Consider the following 21,992-nt stretch of genomic DNA (forward strand, 5'->3'; position numbering starts at 1 on the left):
AAGGTGTGCCATCATTTCACCATCAGTTTGACACACTATTTAGGCAGTGCCTGGGTTTGTCTCCTCCTACTTGGAATAAAAGTGACAAGTGGCTGAGATCATCTTCCTTTAAACATCTGTGTAAAAAAAGGGGCTATTGAGGAGAACATCCTGCACTTGAGTTGTTTTTCTTTAGAACGTGAGGACAGATGGGTAGAAAAGAGGAAGTGCATCATGTTTTGAAGTTCAAGTGCCTGTCGTCCTAATTGGCGCATGCCTGCTTCCTTCATCAGCCATTACTCCACAATGGCCGCATCAGCCACATCATTTTCTGGACAGCATCAACAGCAGCCTTTGGTGTGGGGTAATAATGGCTTCAAGGAGCTTTAGGGGAATGTTAGCTATCTTTGAGTCAAACCTTCCTGCCTTTGTACTGAGTTATTTTGGAACAGCAGTGCCCTTTCAGATTTGTTTAGACAAAAAAGCTCCAAAGAATCAAACACGATAGCCAGTAAAGACCAAGAATAATACACACTTTATCAAAAAATGTTCCAACAAGAGTATTTTTTTGATTAAATTACTTTTTATTCTAACATATAAATGCCTACTTTTTCATAATTTAAACAAGACACATGTACAAAACACAATTTCAACTAAAATAGAGTAATACACAATCTTGTAACCTTGACAAAGTAATGTCAACAAAGTTTCACATTCAAAAATAGAAAAATATTTCTGGTTTCATTCCTGAAGTGTTATGGGGGGAGGGGTGTATGTAAATGAATTCCAGATGCTCTCTGCAACTCATTGGACACTTCCTTTTTAAGATATACAGAGCAAGACATCTTGCCCCATCTTGCAAACACATTAAAATTGCATGTATGTACAATGTGGGATATAATTAGCTTAAAATTAAAAACAGATGTACACAGTATATCAAAATGTTTCATAATCTGTCATCTGTATGTGACTTTGTAAACTGCCTGACGACACATTGATAAGTCTTTCATTTATAGCCTTTATGTCTCCAGACAGTATGAACATAAACCCACTGTGAGCTGGTACAAGTACTGAACATTCTGAGATAAAAGGGAAATGTTCCTTAAAAGCTGCTGTCCATGAAATCCTCAATATTACATCAAACACAGAATCAAAACAACTGGGCTTCTGACACATGTGGAGCCCCGACTTTACATGTGTGACTCTGTTCCTCTTTGTAAGGCAGACGCCAGACAATGTGGTTCTTCAAGTCTGCTGCCGCAGGACAAAAGAGATGGAAGTGATTTCTCTACAGCCTATGTTCCTTAAGGAATAACGACGGCCAAAGTGACTTTGTTTCTCCCAGTATTAAGAAACCACTGAACAAACAGAGGTTCAGTTCAATCTCTGTTAGTCCTGTTGTTTGCGTCCCTCCACATCCACCCTGCTTTGTCCTTTTCCCTCCCTTCCTATCTGCAGGAGCAGGACTGGACGGACATATTGGGGTAAACTTTCAGCACTGGGTTGCTGGATTCATCCTGGTAGAGCACAGCCAGAGGACTCATCTTCTCTGGGACACAACAGGGCTCTGGAACCCCAGGGATGATCCCAACAGCTCGAACTATGCTCTGGATGGTGGCATGGTTAGACGGCCTCACAACCTGGAAGAGTTTGAGCATAAAAAGTTAAAACATGAAAAGGAGAAGGTACTGTATTTAAGAAATAGCTCTGATCTACCCATTTGTACCCATGTGAGATGCTGTGCTCCTACCTACCTTGGGCATGGGAAATCCGCATGTGCCAGCACAGTAGTAGGCATCAAACGCCTTGGGTGCAATGACCCATTCACTCCAGCCAATATCTGCAAAATCCACTCGGAGGTTCCTTCTGGAGCAACTTCTGTGCTGGGTTTCACCCCACTGCCTCCGTCTGGCCTTTCGCATTGTTTTTTCATCAAAATTCAGAACAGGTGATTGAGGGTTTGCACTGGCCTTGTGCTTTTTCCCATCACTTCTCTGCTCGTCCTTTCGCTCATGGCCTATAGATGGAGTGGGAATGTCTTTGTTGCTAGGCTTTTTCGCACTTGATTCATCGAGGTGATGCCCCTGTGATGTTCTCTCTGCTTCTCTGTGAGCCTCAGATTCTTTTCTGTGATGTGTTCCTTTTCCTTTCTCCATACCTTCTTCCTCATGGCTCTTTCTTTTCTTTTCTTTCCTTCCTGATTTCAGCTTTGGTTTGAATGCCAGGTACCAAGTGCTTTCCCAAAGGTCATCCTTCCTGTATCCATCAGGCTTGTACTCAACCTCAGGCAGCTCATTGTTCTGAATGGGGTCAGGGAGCAGAATGGCTTCTCTTCTCACACGTCCTTTCGACTCTGGTGAGGAATTAGGCTTGTGCAGGAGGTGAGAGGACGGTGAGGAATGTGAGGGCTCTCCTCCCTCAGGGGATGGGTCATATCTCTGAAGGCTTGCAGCCACGCTGTTGGGCTCCATCAAAGCTTGGTCATTGGCATAAAGTAAAAGGTAGGGCAGATTGCCGACAGACAGCACCTCCTCTGGTTTCCTTTGGTACTGCTGCCCAAAGTCCAACTCCACTGATATTAGAAGATGACCCTTGTCCTGTGCCTCTTTTATGACCTGGGTCACATCTTTCATCTGCCACACCCCTCTCCTGTGGGGGTGGAAGGTTACATTGCCTAGAAAAGACCCCTTTGACCTAGAGCTGATCTCTGACCCTGAGGAGACAGAGCGAAGGAGCAGGCTGATGGACGGAGAAGGGTGGATGTCTGAAGAATGGCAAGACGGGCCCTTAAAGCGTTTACAGAACCACGGTTTTTGAGGAGGACGTCGCTCATGCAGGAAGTGAAATGTAGCAGACAGGATGACCTCTGAGTCCTGAAGGGTTGTAAGGTTTAGCCAGTACACTGTCCTGTGATCAGAAGAATCTGCAAAGACAATAAATCAGTCAGTCAGCTGGTCCACTAAGAAACACGACAATGAAATATGCTCTCTTATACTAATTGAATAAGGTGTAATCAACATTAATTGTTATATTTCTTCAAGCCTTTTTTTTAAACTGACTTCTGCACATAGGTGTTTGTGTAATTTTCTTTGTATGTTAGCAAATTAATGAGACTTTGTTGTATATCCATGGCTCTTTGGTTGTTGTGCAGGCTCACACTGATAAAATATGAAGATGATGCAAGTATTTAACAATAGAATCATATGAACCATCTTTAAAGTCACTGTTTTGAACCATCCCAAAGTAGTTGTCAATGGTTTTAAAACTTGATTATATATTATTTTACTATTTAGCAAAAAATATATTTTTTTAAAGGACCGACATCATGATCAAGTCTTACAATAATGATTTAGGAAGAGGTATCATATGTTCAATACCAGTCCTTGTTGAATGACTGCATCAGTGCTTGTAGAGTATTGGAACTCTGGAGGATTTCAGAAGGAGGACCCAGACTCTGGGGATCTGACTGGTAGAGGTGGAGGGGTCGAGCAGAGAGGTACATATTCACGATGAACATTAATTTCAACAGCAGAGTTATTGTTCATTGTATAAGAGTTCAGCGGAAGCAAGGACTGACTCAAGAGATATACTTTACCTCGGATCCAGCCTGCATATGGAAATGCTTACCTCAGTTACTCTTAAAGCTTCCCCTAAGTCTAATACAGCCAGCACTGTCTGCCCAGACACCAAGACATAATCAACTGTTTTAACAGATCTTACATTGTTGTGAAAACTCTCTTACATCTCTTCTTGAATTACACTCAGCCTCTGCAGTAAAAATACACACGTGTTATGATATGCCATTTGAGAACTATGTAGGATATAAATGTCTATGAGTTGTGTTTTTAAAAACAGCATCAGACAGAGGAGAACGGCTGTGCTGTAAGCCTCTAGACTCCAGGACGTGGAGGCACACATGTCCTGTAGCCACAACAGGAACATAGAAGCCACGACAATGACCCTCTGCAGCGCGTAAAAGCTCCTGCGGTTTTACTGTACTGAAGTTGGGCATTGCTCGCAGGGCATCCGCAGCATTCTTGCGCATATTCCGCGTCTGTCTGCGGTAATTGATCGGACACCAGGCAGGCGAGGCACAGCTGTAGCTACAAACACAATGTGCCATGGGGCGTCCTAAAATCATTTAAATACATTCTCAGACTGTTCCAAAACAATCCAACCTATTTAGGGTTGTGCCATACTGAACCAATGAGTGATTGTACTTTTAATAACCATCCAGAGAGAATCAGTGGAGCTGGCATTTATTTTGCGCTTTTGTATCGGATTATTGTTAAAATAATGGCACAAAAGACCACATTGTTTGCGTTTTGCTATAAAATACAATTTAGTCGATAATGCGTAAACACACCTGGGATGGCTCTGAAACTTCTGACAGTGTTTCCTTCCCTGAGGCGATTTTCTCTGTTGTACTTCTCGTACAGTTTAAACATGTGTTTGGAGAGCATGTCCTGATCCAAGTCATCTGAAAACGGATCCAACAAGGACTGGAGGACGCTCCTGTCTTGCGCGCCCCCAGAACTACCTTTCACGGTCCAAACCGATGCGACACCCAGGAAACAATTTACAATCAGGAACAGGTGCGTAGAGAACATCTTCACAGCTGCAATTTACGCTGAAATAGATGGAAATTGAAAATCCCAAAGAGTGCAGCAAAATGTTCAAAACTATCCAAGGTCGACTCTAAAGATGTGCCAAATATCCGGACTGAAAACCTGGTGCGTAAACGTTTCACCTCTTCGCTCACTTTCCGCTTTGAGCCCGGTGAGCAGCAGTCTGTGTCAGAGTGTGACAGACGTGGATGCAGAGTGGGTTAGTCCGGGCAACAGTTGGAGCTGCTACTTTTACATTTGCGTCTGTGTGACCGCCAGAGGCTTGAGGGGGTTATAGTGGAGCGGTGAGAGGCGCTGACGTATACTCCTGTCAGCCAACGAGGTCTCTGCAGAGCACACAGCCAGAAGTGGAGGTCAAGATGCCGAACCCCCCCTCCTTCTCTTCCTGGTGATGATAATATTAATGATGATGACTTCCTAATGATATTTTACTTTATAATTTTGCTATAATGGCAACATGTATCTGCTGGCTTGGCACAGTTTAAAAACAGATCTTTTTACTAATCTTGGTCAAACAAAGCTTCTCTTCAGACACTGATTTTATTTGCAGGCATAGTCACTCCACCTCACAATTTCCAGCTCACCACATTACTTCCAGTAAGTGCTTTTGACATGGTCTCAGTCACACATAATTAGCATAGAAACACCTACAATAATAGTCTGACCAACCACCCAAGGGCTATTGTTAGTGACAGTGATCCCCATTTTGGACATTTGTGTGTATTGTGTAAGAGAGAGTGAGGTTTGCTGTGAGGGTTTGTGGTGTAACTGTGAGATGAGACTTTTTATTCATTGCAAACAGAACATGACATCTGAGGGAGTTGCTGGTTTCAAACTCACTGTTGTGTTTAGTCTCTGGTGTGTATGTATTTTATATGTGCATGTGTGCATATGAGTTGTTTCCAGTGTGTGTCTCTGATGTCTGGAGCTCTGTACCAACAATGCTTGTTTTGTGGAAGTGGTGGTCTCCAGCAGAGAGGCTGTAACTAGCTGGGCCTCTCGGGTCACTCTGCCGCTATACACACAACCTCACACACACACAGACATACACACACTTGTATGCACGAGCATACATACAGAGCTACTAAGTACTTTTCTGGCCCACAAGGGCCCCACTGGATACTCCTTTTCACTATGTTCCACACCAGCGACAGGTCTTAAATCTGGACTATTCTCAGGATGTGTTTCACTGTGTGTGTGTGTGTGTGTGTGTGTGTGTGAGTGTGTGAGTGTGTGTCAGTGCAGCCGTGATTTCTATAGATTTGGGAATGTAAATCTGCTTATATACAGTCACTTGCAGGGACGCAGCTCCCTTATGGGAACAAAAAGTAAGTCCCCATGACAAAAATCTTTAAATTATGATTAGTTTTAATGTCTGGGTTATGTTAGGGGAACAAATGGAAACACAACATCTGTGTGTATTTGTGTGTGCATGTGTGATAGTGTTATAAGGGCGCTGCTGAGTGGCATTCTTCATGGTTTTATTGCACACAAACACATTTTACTTCAGCCTTTAATACTGTGCCATATAATACTCTTTTGGAAAAACACATCATGATTAATTACTGTGGTTGTTTACATGAATACATGCCATATCCTCTGTCTTGGTTATTGTCATCTTTAAAACATTTCATGAGGGAAATCCAGTGGCATCTAAATATGACCCCTCTGCAAAATTTCACCACTGGCTTCACAATCTCATACTGAACAATTTATAGTTGTTTTTTAATGTAATAATTCTTGAAACCAGATAATAATTGCCTGGTTGTGAACTGACACCCTTTGTTATTAACATGCCATTTACCCCTATGACAGTATGGCAGTGTCACCCTGCTGTTCTCTTAAATACCACATGAAAATGAACACATACTTGCTCATTTTACACATTTCACCCAGCTCCGGTGGTTTTAATGGTAGTCTTTTTAAAATGCATGAATGTACATTGAAATATTTTATAATTTTAAACAGTCCAACATTTGTAGATGCAGATAGAAACAGAGAAAGAGCTGGAGTTTATGTGATATTTGAAACCAGGCATTAGTATCATGATAAACGGTGTTCCAGAGGATTACAATATGAAATGTTTGAGATAAATGTTAGCCTCTGTGTGCAAAAATGCTCCTCTTTATGTTATTAATTTATGGAAAACAGCATCACAATGAGTAGGTATAATAAAATGAGCTAAAAAGCAAAATAAAAAAACACAGCATGATACAGAAATCAGTTGGAATTGTTTTTCCCAGCATGATCCAAGACGTGCTCAATGGGATAGGTATAGAATCGGAGGCTCTAGTTACATGATATGGTCATTTCAGTGCAACTTTCATCATTCAGTCTGAAGAAGGGGTGTATTAAGTGACAGGTCGTCGTGCACAAAAATTAGATTTACTCACATTGCTATTGGATCTTCAAAGCAACATGTGGAAGTATTCAAGGTTGCACTGAGATGAGAATCAGAATAAGAGAATACAGTAACGCCACATCACATGCACAACAGTCATTTACAGGCCACATGTGGACATTCAGTAATATGATCCGATCGGCACAATCACACATCACAAATCACATTAAAAGGACAGATGAAAGTGCAGCCACTATGACACATAACATGCACCAGTGGACACATGAAACAGTAATAGCTACAGATACGCACTGCGGATCATTGCATAACGCACACTTTCATATTTGAAGTAGAGTAAAGCTTGAAGGATAGATAGATTTTGTCATTTCAGGGGATTGTTCTTTCAAGATGTGAGTCGCTACTGCGCGTTATCACTGCAGGGTGCATTGAACCGTGGAGCCTGTTGTATCAGAATACTCAGACAGTGTTACGGGGCAGCAGTGTATTATAGTTTGTTCAACATGGAGGTCCTCTTGTAGGGCCGTCCAAACCAAACAGGAGTTCTGTTCTGCTCTCGGTGGGGGTATGGAGGAGCGTGAGGAATTAACATGCCCTCGTGTGTGCCTGTGTGTGGTGCAAAGTCTGCGGGTTGGTTCTGGAAATGCTCCGAGTTTAACACCTTTGCATGGTACTTGGTCAGGGTTTCTGGTGCCAGAGCTCCACAGTGGGGGTCTGATGGATATTTGTGTGTGGGCACAGGGGATTTGGTATAGATCGACTATTGGCCAATCATTTTGTTGTGACCGGTGTTGTCACGCTCTGTCCAAAAAGAACAGTGCTGCTCACGAATGAGGGACTGACTGACTGGAAATGTTTTGTGCTCATAAAAATACAGAGAGGGTTGTTTGAGCTAAGTGTTGGCATGTTGCGTATTCTCCAGGATGTTTACAGCTGCTGTAAGTAACTTTTACTGTGTAGCTCAGAAATATTTTATGGGTAGGCAAAACAACACATTCTAACATACAATTAAGCTCAGAGTGTAGTAAATGCAAAGGCTGTTAGGATCCTGTTAACCAGACAAAAACATCCATGTAAGAAGATTCTAGCAGACAATACCTCAGTGTGACATCTTCTCTGAATCCCTGTTATGAAAGAGCATCCACAAGACCAATCGGGGGAGCTCAGCTGTTTACTTTCACACCACTTTAAACAAATCAATTCCCCTTTTCAGTAATAATTTAAGAATTTTGTGGTAGAGGAGACGGAGAGGTTAAAAATCTATTTGGCTCCTCTCAGTACAGTTGCAGAAAAAATGATTAGACCATCAAAAGTCATCAAAATCAGTAGTTATGCTATCAAGTACTAACTCCTATGTGTATCATGTGACTAAAATAGACAGAAAAGAAAACATGGAATGCTTAAAAGCAATGTTTTTGGCAGTACAATGCCATAGTTATTGATGTAAGAACTAAAGTGATTTTGGTTATTATCAAGAAAACCATGGAAAATGGCTAGATATCAGCTCTGAAATTAAACTCTTATGAGCTGTTTTTGTTTTTATCATTATATTTGTCCAAACAAATGTACCTTCAGTTGTGCCAGGCATTAAAAGGAACAAGAAACTGAAGAAAACAAGGCTGCTCTGTCCCATTCAGCCACTTGTGTTCATTAATACAACCAACAACTGAACATTTTAGGTAATCGACTCGAAGTTTGGACGTATTTTCAGTTTTTACTACAACTGCTGCTGACAAACAGTTATGTCGTACTCTGAGAAATGTTCGTCAGAAGTCTTGACCTTATATGTGCAAATGTTGTGACGTAACTCGTTATAAAACGTAACAAATTAAGCAGGAATTAAAACGGGTTGTAGAAATCCACTCGATTTTTGCCAAAATGAATATAAAGATAGCTTTGCAACACCTGGAGGGTTCAAATTCAAACTTCATGAACTTTTAGGGTCCCCAAATACACAAATAGATGTACCAAGGACTAATAAAAGTGGGTTTAGCAAAATATAACCCCTTTAAACAAAAATAGGGGAGCTTCTTTGGCAAATCTTTAAAGGGTCACATCATTTAAATTATAACGAAAAGTATTTTGTATGACATCTCTCTCTGTCAACCGTGTAATACAGCACAAATTGAAGGCTGTTTGTGGTGCTCACAGCAGTGAAAAAACATTTTTAAGACATTCACCAGTCAATATGTCTTTCCACGGAGGATGTCATTGTGTTTTTTTGGATAATTGACAGTGCATGTTGCATGATTTTCAATGTGGCAACAATCATCAGAAATGATTAATGGGGTGCTGCTAAATTTTTCATAACATGATTTCTAAGCAACACAAAAGCTATCACACCAAAACTATTTGCATGGATAGAAAAGTGGTAAGAAAATATGTTTTTCTTAAATGGGATTTAATCTTTCTTGTGGCAAAGAATGTCCTGATTCTGCAGTTAGATTTTCACTGAAGGATAAAATGATCCAGATATTACAGGCTGTTTGCAGTGAGGTATTCATTGGCTGTTTTAATGCAGTGAAACCCAACAAGGAGACCCAGGTTAGACGAAAATGAAGGCTCAGGCATCCCACCATTTATATGTCATCCACTCCGACGGGTAGGTGTGTGAGTGTGAGAAAGAACAGGAGTGTGTTTATATGTGTGAGTGACTATGGAGACTATAGTTATGCTTAGGGGGTGTAACTCTGTGACCCATTCACATGGTTAATAAAACATTCATGGAAGCAGAGGAATGTTATGGTTTTTGTGTGAGGGTGCGTGCATTCCCTGGTAACCTGTGTGTGTGTGAGTGCATGTGTGAGAGTAGGAGAATTAGTGTGTGTCCTTGTGTCTCTGATGTCGGGCCTCCTGCAATGACCCCACGGAGTGCACCATTTTGTTCGCAAACAAAGGGTCGGCTGTTCCCCCCCAACATCAACCGTGGACTGCTCCAACACCGCTGAACGTTTGCCACCGAGCTAACTAAATATTTCCCTTCCTGTACAGAATTTGTCTCAATAAATAGTTTTGTGTTTGGGGATTTTCTTTCTCCTCTGGTTCTTTGCTTTACATAGAGGTCTCCAGAACACTCAGGTAATCTTGGTCTTCAGAAGCAGAATGGGATGTTTTGTTTTGAACCATGTTTGAAAACTGGAGGCAGAGCTTGACATCTCATAACTGCACCTCATGTGACATCTTGACTTTTGTGTAGAAAAACATCCCACATTACACCAGGTCTCCGAGGGAGTATTATTTCATTTTTAATTCACATCTGACGGACTCAGATTCATTTTGGTTCACCTCTGTCTTCACAGCCTGTGGCCAAGTATAGAAAGAAGTATTGTGCTTAACATCTCACAGACTTACAGAAGTGTTTTCTCTGAGCGCGACTCAAACCACTTGACAGGAGGGTTGATTGGTGATTAAGGAAAATAAATAATACATATATATACGTGTGTGTGTCCATGTGTGGTTCAAACACTCAGGATTGATGTTCTTTCACAGGTCTGACATACAGCCTTTGTTCCATCTCTCAATAGCGCCATTATTAACCCACAGAAACATCAATGTTATACTGTGTGCTTCCACTAATAGCTAATAGATTATTATTTTTTGTGGCTTACATCGATGTTGTTCGAATGCGTGCAAATATCAGCTCACATACTCAAATTTCCCTCATGAATGGTTTTGTTTATGATCCAGTAAAATTGCTATTTGTTCATCTATGTATCTATACAGTGTTGTTTGCAGTTAGACTTTAATATACTGCAGCGGCATTACAAACATGACTTATTTTTTTGAAACTGAATATAACTTTGCCTTAATAAGATATTCCAAGATATTACAGAGCTAGACTTAAACAGTAACTAACAGCAAAAATGATGGTTTATGTAATAACCTAGTGCAGGATCTGAATTGTGAGATTGCTTGTACCAGTTCTCAATTTCCAAATAATAAGTAAATCATGAAGCTTAAATTACTGAACTAGTTTTATGGTGACTTCCAAATGGATTTCTCTCTACATTGAACCTTCCCAAGTGATTTATTGCTATTTATTATAGTATTATAGTCTTGAATTTATGTATTTTTCGATTAAAATCAAGTAATTTCCTATACTGAATTTATTGATCGTGTAGATGCTCATAAAAGGTCAGAGTAAATTCAACGATTATATTATCAAAACAGAGAAAAGAGAAGAAAAAGACAATTTTTCAGCAAATATATTATTGACTGAACATAAAACAAATGTCTGTCATTTTTGGGTTTTGCTGGTGAATCAATGCTTTAGAAGATAATGGTGTTTCCACATTCACTATGGAGCTTCTGAAAATCCAAATGGGTCATATCTGATGTCGGTGAAAAGCTGTGAAATTGCGTTTTACCTGAATTATTCAAATGTATTGATAGGATTCATAGTTCAAAAGTTATTAAATATTTTAGATCAGTATGTTCTTGGTGGCAGCTTTGAGGGTTAAACAGTCTGTTGTAAGAAATGTATCCAAGCAAAATTTTCTTACTCAATTGTCAGTTATTTTTCTTAAGACAAGACAATTTGTTTATCTATTTAAGAATATTTGGCTTTTGCAGGTCGGGCTGTTTCTGCAGTGCAGCCCTAAATGAACACCTCTGTATTCAGATGCTGAAGTGTCCACTGTTCAGAGGGAATGCAGAATATTCTAGAAAGAGTGTGATTTGAGCTGTGACTGGTGGTGTTGTGTTTACTCTGACGCCCGTGATATTCATTACAGGCTGAGCTGTGCGCTGCTACTTCCTGAAAATGTCCCGTAGGCCAGTGACCTTCACCTCCACAGGCTGCACTTAAACCCCATTGGGCTCGAGCCAGGATGGAGGAAATTACACCAGGAGATTGATTGGCTAAATCCTTTAATTATTCGGATTTCACAATGGGGCCTGAGCGACTGTGCCTTTGGTAGATGAACGTGTCAAGCAAAGATTTAAACATTGTGCCGTCTTGACGTTTCATTTTCAAGTTCAAGTAAAATTCAAGGTTTTATTAGCGGGATGGGAACCGTAGCCGGGTTTCATAATATTGACAGAAAACAGAGCTGACTCCCTTGGGAATAACCATGTGTGTTTTAACCATGAAACAAATCAAAGGGCACTTATTTGTTACTTCCTCCTCACTTCACATTTCTTGTGTTTTTAAACATGAGTACTGACATGGGAAGAATGGAGGATGTGTATTTCTTCATTGGGATGTGATGATTTTTGCACCCGAACATGGGTGTTTTACCAGAACGTGATATGCCCACACACATTCAGTACAATATCCTGCTGAGATTTACATGGGGTTTGTTTCTGTTGGGCTGACTTTTACCCAATGGCCTCAAGGTTCCCCCAAAAAGGCCTGTTATCCCAGAGCTCCGGCTCTCTAAAGAAAGCAGATATATAATACGTGTTGGGAATATGATGGCAGGGCCTTTTCATAACTTGATGGATCTGTCACATTGACCCGTACTCTAATTTGCTTCTGTCTCTCTCATTTAGCAAGGCAGTATGTGATGTTTCCCTATAAATTTAACCTCCAGCAGAGTAATAACTGCAATATCTATTTCCCATTAGTGGGGGGTTCGACCCTCCTGTCGCTCTCAAGGCTCTAATTGGACATGACCGTTGCTCCGGTGATGTCATGTATATTAGTTTCAGGAAGTTAAAAAACCACTAGTGGCAAGTGACTGATTACTGAAAGTCAGGAAAGTACGCAACCAAAAAAGAAACATGTTGTTATACTTCCAAGTCATGTTAAATCAGCGTGATATGTCCTGATTTTGGCAATTATTGATATGAACATAAACATTTCATCTATGCAGCTCATTACATTGTGTCAGCCAGCAGCCTAAAGCATACTGTACAATATACAATATGAGAAAGTGAGGGTTGTCAGCCTTTGAAAGCCTGCTGTAAGGTCAAGGCCGGAGCAGCCGGAGGTCAATCTCACAGGAACGCAATTTCAATTAATAGCAGTGAAGGCCCTTTGTTGACAACTTCCGAGTCTTAAACAAAATGAACCTTCAGGCTTCACTGTGTTATTGCTTTCATATTGGCATCAGACCGGGATAGACAAGAAGACAGGATGAAAGTTTTTTTTTTTTCTTTTTAATTAATACAAGCCACCAGAACCATAGCATATTAGGTTGTGGGTGGTATTTAGATGTTCAGAGTGAGATGGTGATGGTGATTAGGTGCTGTAAAGATCCTGTTAAACATAAGGAATTATATCCATGAAATAGAAAATAAACTTTATTATGTAATGATGAGAAGATGGGAGTTTAGATATCCCAGTTTCTTTTCTGAAGTGGACAGGCCATTACTGTCATTATTACAGCTGGATGCTAGAGTGATTTTTCCAGTTAAACCTTTGTTTTCTTAGTACCACGGACAATGCTCTGTTGTTGGTGAAGTTATGTGTATTACCATTATAATCAAGTTCATATTACTTGTTGGTTATTTTACAAAATAAGCTGTAATAAAAGCTGCTCATGAAAAGGGCGTTTTTATGAATTCAGTGTGTTTAGATATTAGTCACCACGTTAACATAATTTTACCTCTCTCTTACAACCATTGTCTTCTTTTTCCATTTCTCTGGCCTCCTTATTTTTCTGGCCTTTGTTTTCTCTGACTCATTCTCATTTGATTGTTCGTGAGGCTGATATTTTAGTGGTTTTGCATGTGTGTACAAAAACTTACAGTAAATCTCAGTAATTGATTGCCTCTGGTTCAGGTTTGGTTCAGGAACAGGAAATGCTAAAAGGTTTGGGATAACTGATACGATTGCTTCTGATTGGTGGAGAGTCTGATGATGGAATGCAGGGCATTGTACAGAGTAAGTCATTTGCTACTAAAGTTTCAGGAGTTTGACAACTGAATGGTTAAAATGAACTACATATAATTTCATGTTACCTTTCTTTTATGGTTCCTCGTGGTCTACATTGCTTCATGATCGATGGTCCCAGTCCACCTTATCTTAGGCTTTTCATATAAAATATAAATATTATTTATGAATGGTATCGGATGTGGCAGACACAAGCTGTTAATGTTCAGTCTCAACGTAAACTGAAACCTCATTCTTGGCGCAGAGTCTTTCTGATTCACAAGGCATTTTTCTGAAATGAATGGACTTCCCCTCCTGACACGGCGGGAGCAGCAGGGAAGCGGTGTCAGATGTTACAGCGCATGTGTATGTTCTGAGTGTGTGCGTGTGGTTGTGAATGTGTTTGTGCACATGTGTGTGGTTGTATTGTACCTTTTGACTGATTCCATAGTCATACTCCTGGACCACGGGATCTTCACATTAGCATCTGTTGCCTACAGTAGAAATAGTATCTACAACATTACCACATTGTAAAAACACTATAGAAAAAGCAAATGTTCAGCATCAAAACCATCCTTAGGTAAATATACCAGCAAAATGTGCTTTAAGCATGACAAGTAGTAGTCACTGTTCAGTAAAATGGCCTGATTTACTACACTGTTGCCCATAAAGTTGAAATAATTTTATTTTCAGACACATTCCTGTTTTTATTCCTATTTATACACATTAGTAATTACTTTTGACCCTGAATAATGATTACATACTGAGTCCCACTTACATTTTATTTATTAAGAATAAATTCCACATAGTTTTTCACAATCATTTCAGGGGAAGAAATATAAAATATTTTATTCCAGTGTTATGGACAAAAGTGTATTACAGATGATGATTTTTGATTAATGTTTTTTATGCATTAATGAGTATGTTTAATTTGGATATAAAGTACAGCAATCCATCATATTGTGAGAACCATGTATCAACTAAAAAAGCAACTGTTTTTAGCTTTGTGATATTACATTTTCCAGCTAATTCAAGAGGGGTTTTAAAGACTTTATTTGGTTTAAGAAAGTGTCCTAGGTTCTCTACCCCTTAAATAACCCCAAATCCTTTCTCATTAACATTGAAAAATGTATTTGGAGATATGTGGTTTTCACTGAGCAGGGAGGAGATGAAAAGCTGTTACCTCAGAGCTAAATAATCTCACAAACATAGCGGAGGATAATATTTTCATCTGAAATGGAGTAAAAGCGTGCAGTGCTATAAAATGGAACTATTCAAGTAATTTACTATTTAACTTGAAATCATGCAGTTCATAGGTGTAAGTGAATAAAACTCCCATCAGTCCCAGTGACCTCCAGGCGCTGCTATGAACGACTATATGGCTGAATAACACTCACACTAATGCCCACTGCTTTACCTCAGACATGGGCAGATGATAGATTCGAATAGGAGACGGCTGATGTCATGCTTGGCTGCTGCATAAGGCTGGAGTGAGAACAATCTTTTATCCAGCAAGTCGTTAGCTGTGCGTGATTCTAAGGGAATGGGAAATAAGCTAATTTGTTGGACTTAAAACACTGTGAACCTACACGTTTTACCTCCTGGATGCAGGGAGTTTAATTCGATTCCCTCCAGTTTTACTCTGGAAAACTCATTAAAAATCAATTAAGTCATTGTTAAATCATCATGCGTAAGTGTCAGCAGTAGCTATGATCTAATCAACACATCCCTTTTAATAGAGTCATGGGGCCGTATTAAGGAGATAAAGCTGTAAGGGAGTGCAGAATGGGTCATGACAGTGTCAGGGGTGAGACATGTGGCACACACCACAGTATGTCTGCTCACACCCAGACGTCTGCCGTACCACACAGAGCTGATTGTTCCATAGCTATGGGCCCTTCCATTCAGGATCTAGGCCTTCCATGGTCCATCCTGGGCCCAGAGAGGACTCCCCTAATGCTGAATGACAGGCAGACGCTGATCAAAGCTGCTCCTAGAAGCCCTCCTGTCACAGTTTGGAGGGGGCAGAGCAGAGACGATAAGTGGAGAGACAGGAGCAGTATGCCCGGTCTGGACCTGGGCCAAGGATCAAGGATCAGACATCATGACTGGACTTTATTAGCTTCATTTCAGACAATACACTCTCCACAGTGGACCTCCACCAGTGCCAGATTATCTCATTTCTCTTTATAGCCCAGTGGCTCAGAGCCACACCACAGTGGAGTCCTGGAGCCATAAGGTGATGGTTAATAGAGTTTAAGTCTGGCCTTTACACCTTTATCTTCTATTGTCTTATTACATTATCTCTCACTTTTTAATATAACAGAATTAAAAGCCTCATAGTTTTCTGACGCATTTGTTTAAATCATGCTACAAAAATCTCATTCAAACTAAGGAAGCTCTGTGCGCCTTCCTTTTTATTTATCTTTGTCAGGTCGATTGCACAAAAATGCACTGACTTGCATGAAATTGTCACTCATAGGTTTAGTATGCTTGTGTGCTAAGTATGTGAAGTGTATGTTGGGGTCGGTTTTGTGCTGGAACTGTTTGATAATAGCCTGCACACAGAATTTTGTGTCAAGAAGTTGGGTTGATTTTGCACAAAAAATCTTAATACCTGCCATCTGCCTCAATACGTCTTTTCTGCTCCACCACAGTGGGAAATTCTAGCTATCAATACCTAATGTCGACAAACAACCAACTCTCGTTTGTTAAAATTTTGGAGTATATCTATAAAAAGAAATTATAATTGCACCAACAGACAGAAGAAATAAGAGTTCTGGTGCAATGTTAACTAGTCAACTAAACTATCCAGTGCCAAAAAAAAAGGGAAACAGAAGTTGTAACTAGTAATTCCAAACAAGACAAAAAAGTGGTCAGTTGGAGTTCTGCGATCCCTGAAAGCCCTTCTATGTGCTTTATGTTTTATGAAGTATCTCAAACTGTAGATTCTACTTGAAATGCAGTTCTCAGATTCCCATGAAGGTGTTTATGTTAGTTTGATGAGCTCTGAATGAAGCAAGTGTGAAAGGCTTTCATGCTACATATATTATGATTGAGTGAACATCACTGGCAGTTTGATTAATAATGTGTGTGTGTGTGTGTGTGTGTGTGTGTATGTTTGCTTTTACATTTATGTCTGAGTTTGTGCATCCACATATGTGTTCTAAACCACCTGAAAACACCACATTTGTTATTCTGGCTTTGCTGCACTCTCGTTCCTTCTTTACCTAAAAAAAAAAAAAAAAAATTCAAAACAAATGTGTGAAGTCTTACATATTCAACATATTGCCAGTCACTGGGTGATCTGATTGGCAGCGTAGATGTGGTTAAATTCTTTTCTAAATGTGTTATTTAAATGGATAAAATGGGATTTACCATAAATGCAGAAAATCTTTGGCTGAACCGCTCCTCACCACTGCTGCGACTTTAGAAATTTCTCAGCTGTATGAAGGAAATCATGGCTTTTGTGCAATCAGGAGCATGTTACGAGGAGAAAATCGCTCTGGGGGGTTTATGAAGTTAATAAGCTAGTTTCATCTTGCTTTGACACCGCTTTGATGGCTGTCTGTTGTTTCCACTGCAAGGCTCAGGTTAAGGTAAAGGAAGTGGATTGTGACCTCTACGGTCTGTGCCTCAAGGCAGCTTTTACACTGAGCAGCAGCACCGAGCGCTGGAGCACAGTGGCATGAAACGCTTGTAGCAGCACTGCGATCAGAAAGCCCTTGATGTGATGGATGAAGGAAGGGCACAGAGCTGCACTCTAGGCCTGATTGTGTTTCTTTTCAGTCACCACATTGCCAATACAAACCTGGACAGGAAAAGACAAACAGGAGAAAGGCCAATAACTCACTCTCCGTTAAAAAAAATGAACTGTGGTTGCTAGCAGTTACAGATGGCCTGTTAGGCTGTGAAAAGAGACGCTGCATTCAACAAACTTATAAATAATTCTTCTTTTTATAGTAACAATTAGTAACTAACACTTTCAGGAGTCGTAAATGTGACCATTTACCATCCAGCAGATTTCTATCACCTGGGGTCATAGACTTCAGTGAATCCATTTAGTTTATAAACAGGAAGTAAAACCATCGTCTATTTATCTCATTTACTCGTTTACTTGTAAGTGTGACTCTTTGGCTGACCCTGAGTACACACTGAAGGTAAAAACAAACCAATAATCTGCTTTGCATCACTCATCGCACCTCTATATATCATTAGGATTGTTTATGTTTACGTAGCTATTTTCTTTTTTGAAGCTGAAGGAATAGTTCAGCGTTCTAATATTGCATTTGATCTGGAGATCTTCAAACGTGTTCCCATAAATCCTGAAATGCAAATCACAGACCCGGAGGATTTCTGTGGTGCCTTGTGGTCTGAGTGCAGTTTTGATGGGGTGAAATTCAAAAGAATAATCATGGTTTTGGGAAATGAAAACTGAGACCATAGCCAAGCAGGATCCTCTCTGAAGTGCTTCCGTATGCCTCCTGAGTCAAAAGGCCTGTGATTTCATTGTTCAGTCAGTATGTGTTCTGAATTCATATCGTTCCTATTATTATCCACCCAAATCCACCTCATTAAAGTCAGACTCTCCTTGTCTCACTGAAATTGTTTCAGTGAAGCTCAAAAGTGGCTTTTTAATTTCAAGCTCCATCCACAACACTAAAAGACTGTTATTTTGGCCCCCAGGCCTGCTCCTGAAATAGCACTCTGAGTGTCTGCTTTAATAGCAGAGATCAGTGTGAGCGCTTTGAAAATAGATCTAGTCCATTGCTGTGCAGTTTGGCCAACCACAACAACCAGCTTAGACAGAATGTGTGGGCTAATCCATATGGAAACAAAATGTGTTTGATACATTGGAGCTGTTCGGGTCCAAATCTGGTTCCTCTGATTTGCAAAGATAAGACCTGCAGCAGACATGACACATATTATACATTTTCTGTGCACAGCATATGCAAATTATTACACAAAATTTCTGTTCATGGCTAATATTTTGTAGAAAAAAAATATGTATGCCACTACACAAAAAAATTGTGCTACATGCTAAATGTCACTAAGATAAAAATGTGTGTAGGGATATGTATATATATATATATATATATATATATATATATATATATATATATATATATATACTTCTTATATACATATATATATATTGTATTTGTAGTTATTTAGTTACAGGACAGTGTGTATTGGCATTAGTTGCAAAGAACAAGATGCATGCACCAGATTTAGCAGAAAGCTAATTTACGTCTGTTGTCCTGGATACACGACTAACATAATAAAACATCACATAGATTACAAAGTACTAATACACTGGAAGAATATGGAATATGTATATTTATGTTTTTTTTCTGTTTTTCTTTTTTGTTGTATTAATAATTTCTTTCCTGCTACTTTTTATTATACTTAAATGGAGCAACTGTAACACACAATAATTTCGATCTGATATTAATAAAGTATTCTGATTCTGATAATCGGTCTGTGTAAGAGGCAAACGTAATGGTTTGTAGGTAGTTTTGTTCTGCATGTGTTATGTAACACAGCTACATGTACATGCTGTGACTGTGTTTAAGTAAAGGTCAGAAAGAGTACGGTAAATGTGGAGAAGAGGGTTAGACTGAGTATTAGAGCAGAGGTTGGTGAAGGGCCAGAGGACTGGGGTCCGCTCCCCCTCTGCCCTTTACAAACCCACATGGCACATGACCAGCTGTTTTGACTGCACTGAAAGAATCCTGCTTTTATAAACTGTGTCTTCCCCAAATCTGTCTCTTCTCTTGCTGTCAGTCTGGCTTCTGCCTCAACTCAAGCAGCTCTCGACTCTCCCACTACTATTGTAAATAATCATAGGGGTGTGTGATGAGCACCAGAATGTCTTTCTTCTGAAACCTGGCTGCTACATGTCGCCTGGGAGGAAGGAAGTGAATGTTTTTTTTGTAGGACTTTAAGGAACATGACAGCTGACAGATGCATCGCTCTTTGTGGCCACTGGTGCTGTTTAGGACTTGGATTGGATCAGAGGGCCATGCTTATCAACCACTTGTCATTGTTTCCTTCATGAAGTACAGCTGAGCCAAATCCGGAGGCGATACAGCATGTCGTCTGGCCTCACGAAAATGAAAAACTGTGTCCTTCATTCTATCACTCCAGCAGCTTTTATCTGATTTCTGCTGTTGCTTGAGAACTTATATATTTCTATAAAAGCTTTAATGGTGGACGGGTCAAGGGGACCCTGTGAGTTCCCATGGGAATGGGTGATCTACTCACTGCTCCAGAAAGGCGATGTAGTTCAGCCTCAGCAAGGCTCTCACATGACATGACCCACAGTTAATTTGGATTCCTGAATCCCCAAAGCCTGCACTTCATTCTTGAATTGTATTTTTATGTTCCTGTTTCTTCTGTGGAGCTGCTTTTGAGTGGAGCAGCTTTATCAGCCTGGCTTGCCTGCTGGGGAGAAAAAAAATCCTGCCGTGTTGGGTCTAATGAGTCCAGCTTGTTGATTTATTCCACAGTGAGATCCAAGTCCTTCATATCTCTCTTCAAATTTGCTTCTTTGATTTTTACAAAGAATTTCTGGTAGGGTCAGTGGCACAGGGAGAAGACAAAGGCATTATTTTATTTTATTTTATTATTATTTTTTTTTTTGCACAGACATTTTGCTTCTTCCAATAGAAATACACACTAACACTGGCCACTCTCACCAGCTGGCAGTCTCGGGCTGTGGAAGAAGAGGGCTTTGTGATTGAGGGCGGCCTGCTGGGCATGGTCTAAACACACCCACAGTGCTTCAAGGGAGAGGAGCTGGGAAAGGAGAGGCCTGAGAGAACACAGAGGCCCCAAAACAGCAGCCACTGACCTGGCCCACTGCTAACATTTTACATTATCGGCCCGACACATAACAATACACAAGGGAGGGAAAGATCCCAGTCACTGGGTTGAACACTTCTAAGCAGGACTTACTGTAAGAAATATGAGTTATAAATGCTAAAGGAGGGGTGACCTGGCAGCTGGAGAGATGGGGCCTGCTGTACAAAGTAAACCTCTGAGAACAAGAAAGGTTTGTAAATTGTGTGTGTCATTATTGAGGATGGAAAAAAAACGAGAGTGGGGTTTTTTGAGGCTTGACAGACTCCTATAATGCGTGGGGCACCTTGACAATTTAAAAGCAAAGCCAAATAAACTGAATGGTGATGCCAAATGTACAACTGGATTTCCAAAAGACCTCTTGCATTATTCAAAGATAAAAGAGCATATAACATGTCAGAGGAGAAAGAATAATAAACGCCCTGCAGGAGGAGGCCTGAGCGCTGCCGAGAAAAGCCTGTCAGTGGATTCAAGTGTGTCTGTTTGTTCAAAGACAGCAGAAGATTGATGAGGCTGTCGTCTTTGGTGGTATTGTAGTGTCATGGTAACGGCGTACGAGTGGAGGGAAGAGGAGGTTTAAGGGAAGTAATGGCTGTCAGATGTGAAGGTGGCAACATCCAACAGGTGTGCCTTGCCTATCAGCTCAGGCTCATTTACACCACACACTGTATGTTTTCTCTTTAAAGGTCATTAGAGCAAACTATAGAACTTTATAAAAAGCCAATTAAGGGCTCCAAGCCACTGAATTTTTTTCTTTGACTGATATGTTATAGTTGAGAAAGTGATTTACATAACAGCTTTACCGACAGCAGTGTGTAACACCTGGATATTGTTTAGGAAAGCTGCAGTTCAAGTAAAGCTTGATACAATAATGGTGCAATTGTATGGCTCTAAAACACTGATAAGTTACAAAATGGGAAGTAGTAAAGTACAAATTCAAGCAGAGTTTTCACACATCTCTATTTTATTTGAGTATTTACACAATATGGACAAAAATACTAGGACACATCACACCTACAGCTTATACGACAACCCACTGATTAGAAATATGATTATGATAAAAATGTTCATGTCAGTTGTTCTGAATAATTAGCGTGAGAAATGTCAACTCAATATTTCTTTTATCTTTAAAGGTGTTGTTCCTGAGTGAGAATTGAAAAAACCCCCAAAACAAAACAGTTGATTGCTCATGGTATAAAATGATTTATATTGAGAATATGACAAATATTGTAGAAATCCAGAAATAGAACATTTAAAACATTTCTAATGATTAAAAAACTTTAATTTGTCAACTCTATAACATTTTGCAAGTATAGATGACAAACAGATTTAACCCTGAAGACAA

General features: G+C 40.0%; 1 protein-coding gene across 1 annotated transcript; it reads right to left on the bottom strand.

Annotated features, from left to right (window-relative positions):
* Positions 1-592: 592 nt before the first annotated feature.
* gdf10a (growth differentiation factor 10a) lies at positions 593-4,863 on the bottom strand. Its single transcript, XM_030156765.1, has 3 exons — positions 4,346-4,863; positions 1,734-2,902; positions 593-1,619 (listed from the first exon to the last, which is right to left on the bottom strand). Exons 1-3 carry the CDS (start codon positions 4,587-4,589, stop codon positions 1,428-1,430), a joined length of 1,605 nt encoding a protein of 534 aa, XP_030012625.1. The 5' UTR covers positions 4,590-4,863; the 3' UTR covers positions 593-1,427.
* Positions 4,864-21,992: the final 17,129 nt, after the last annotated feature.

This window comes from Sphaeramia orbicularis, chromosome 15 (assembly GCF_902148855.1).
Source record: "Sphaeramia orbicularis chromosome 15, fSphaOr1.1, whole genome shotgun sequence".
In the NCBI taxonomy this organism is placed as follows: Eukaryota; Metazoa; Chordata; class Actinopteri; order Kurtiformes; family Apogonidae; genus Sphaeramia; species Sphaeramia orbicularis.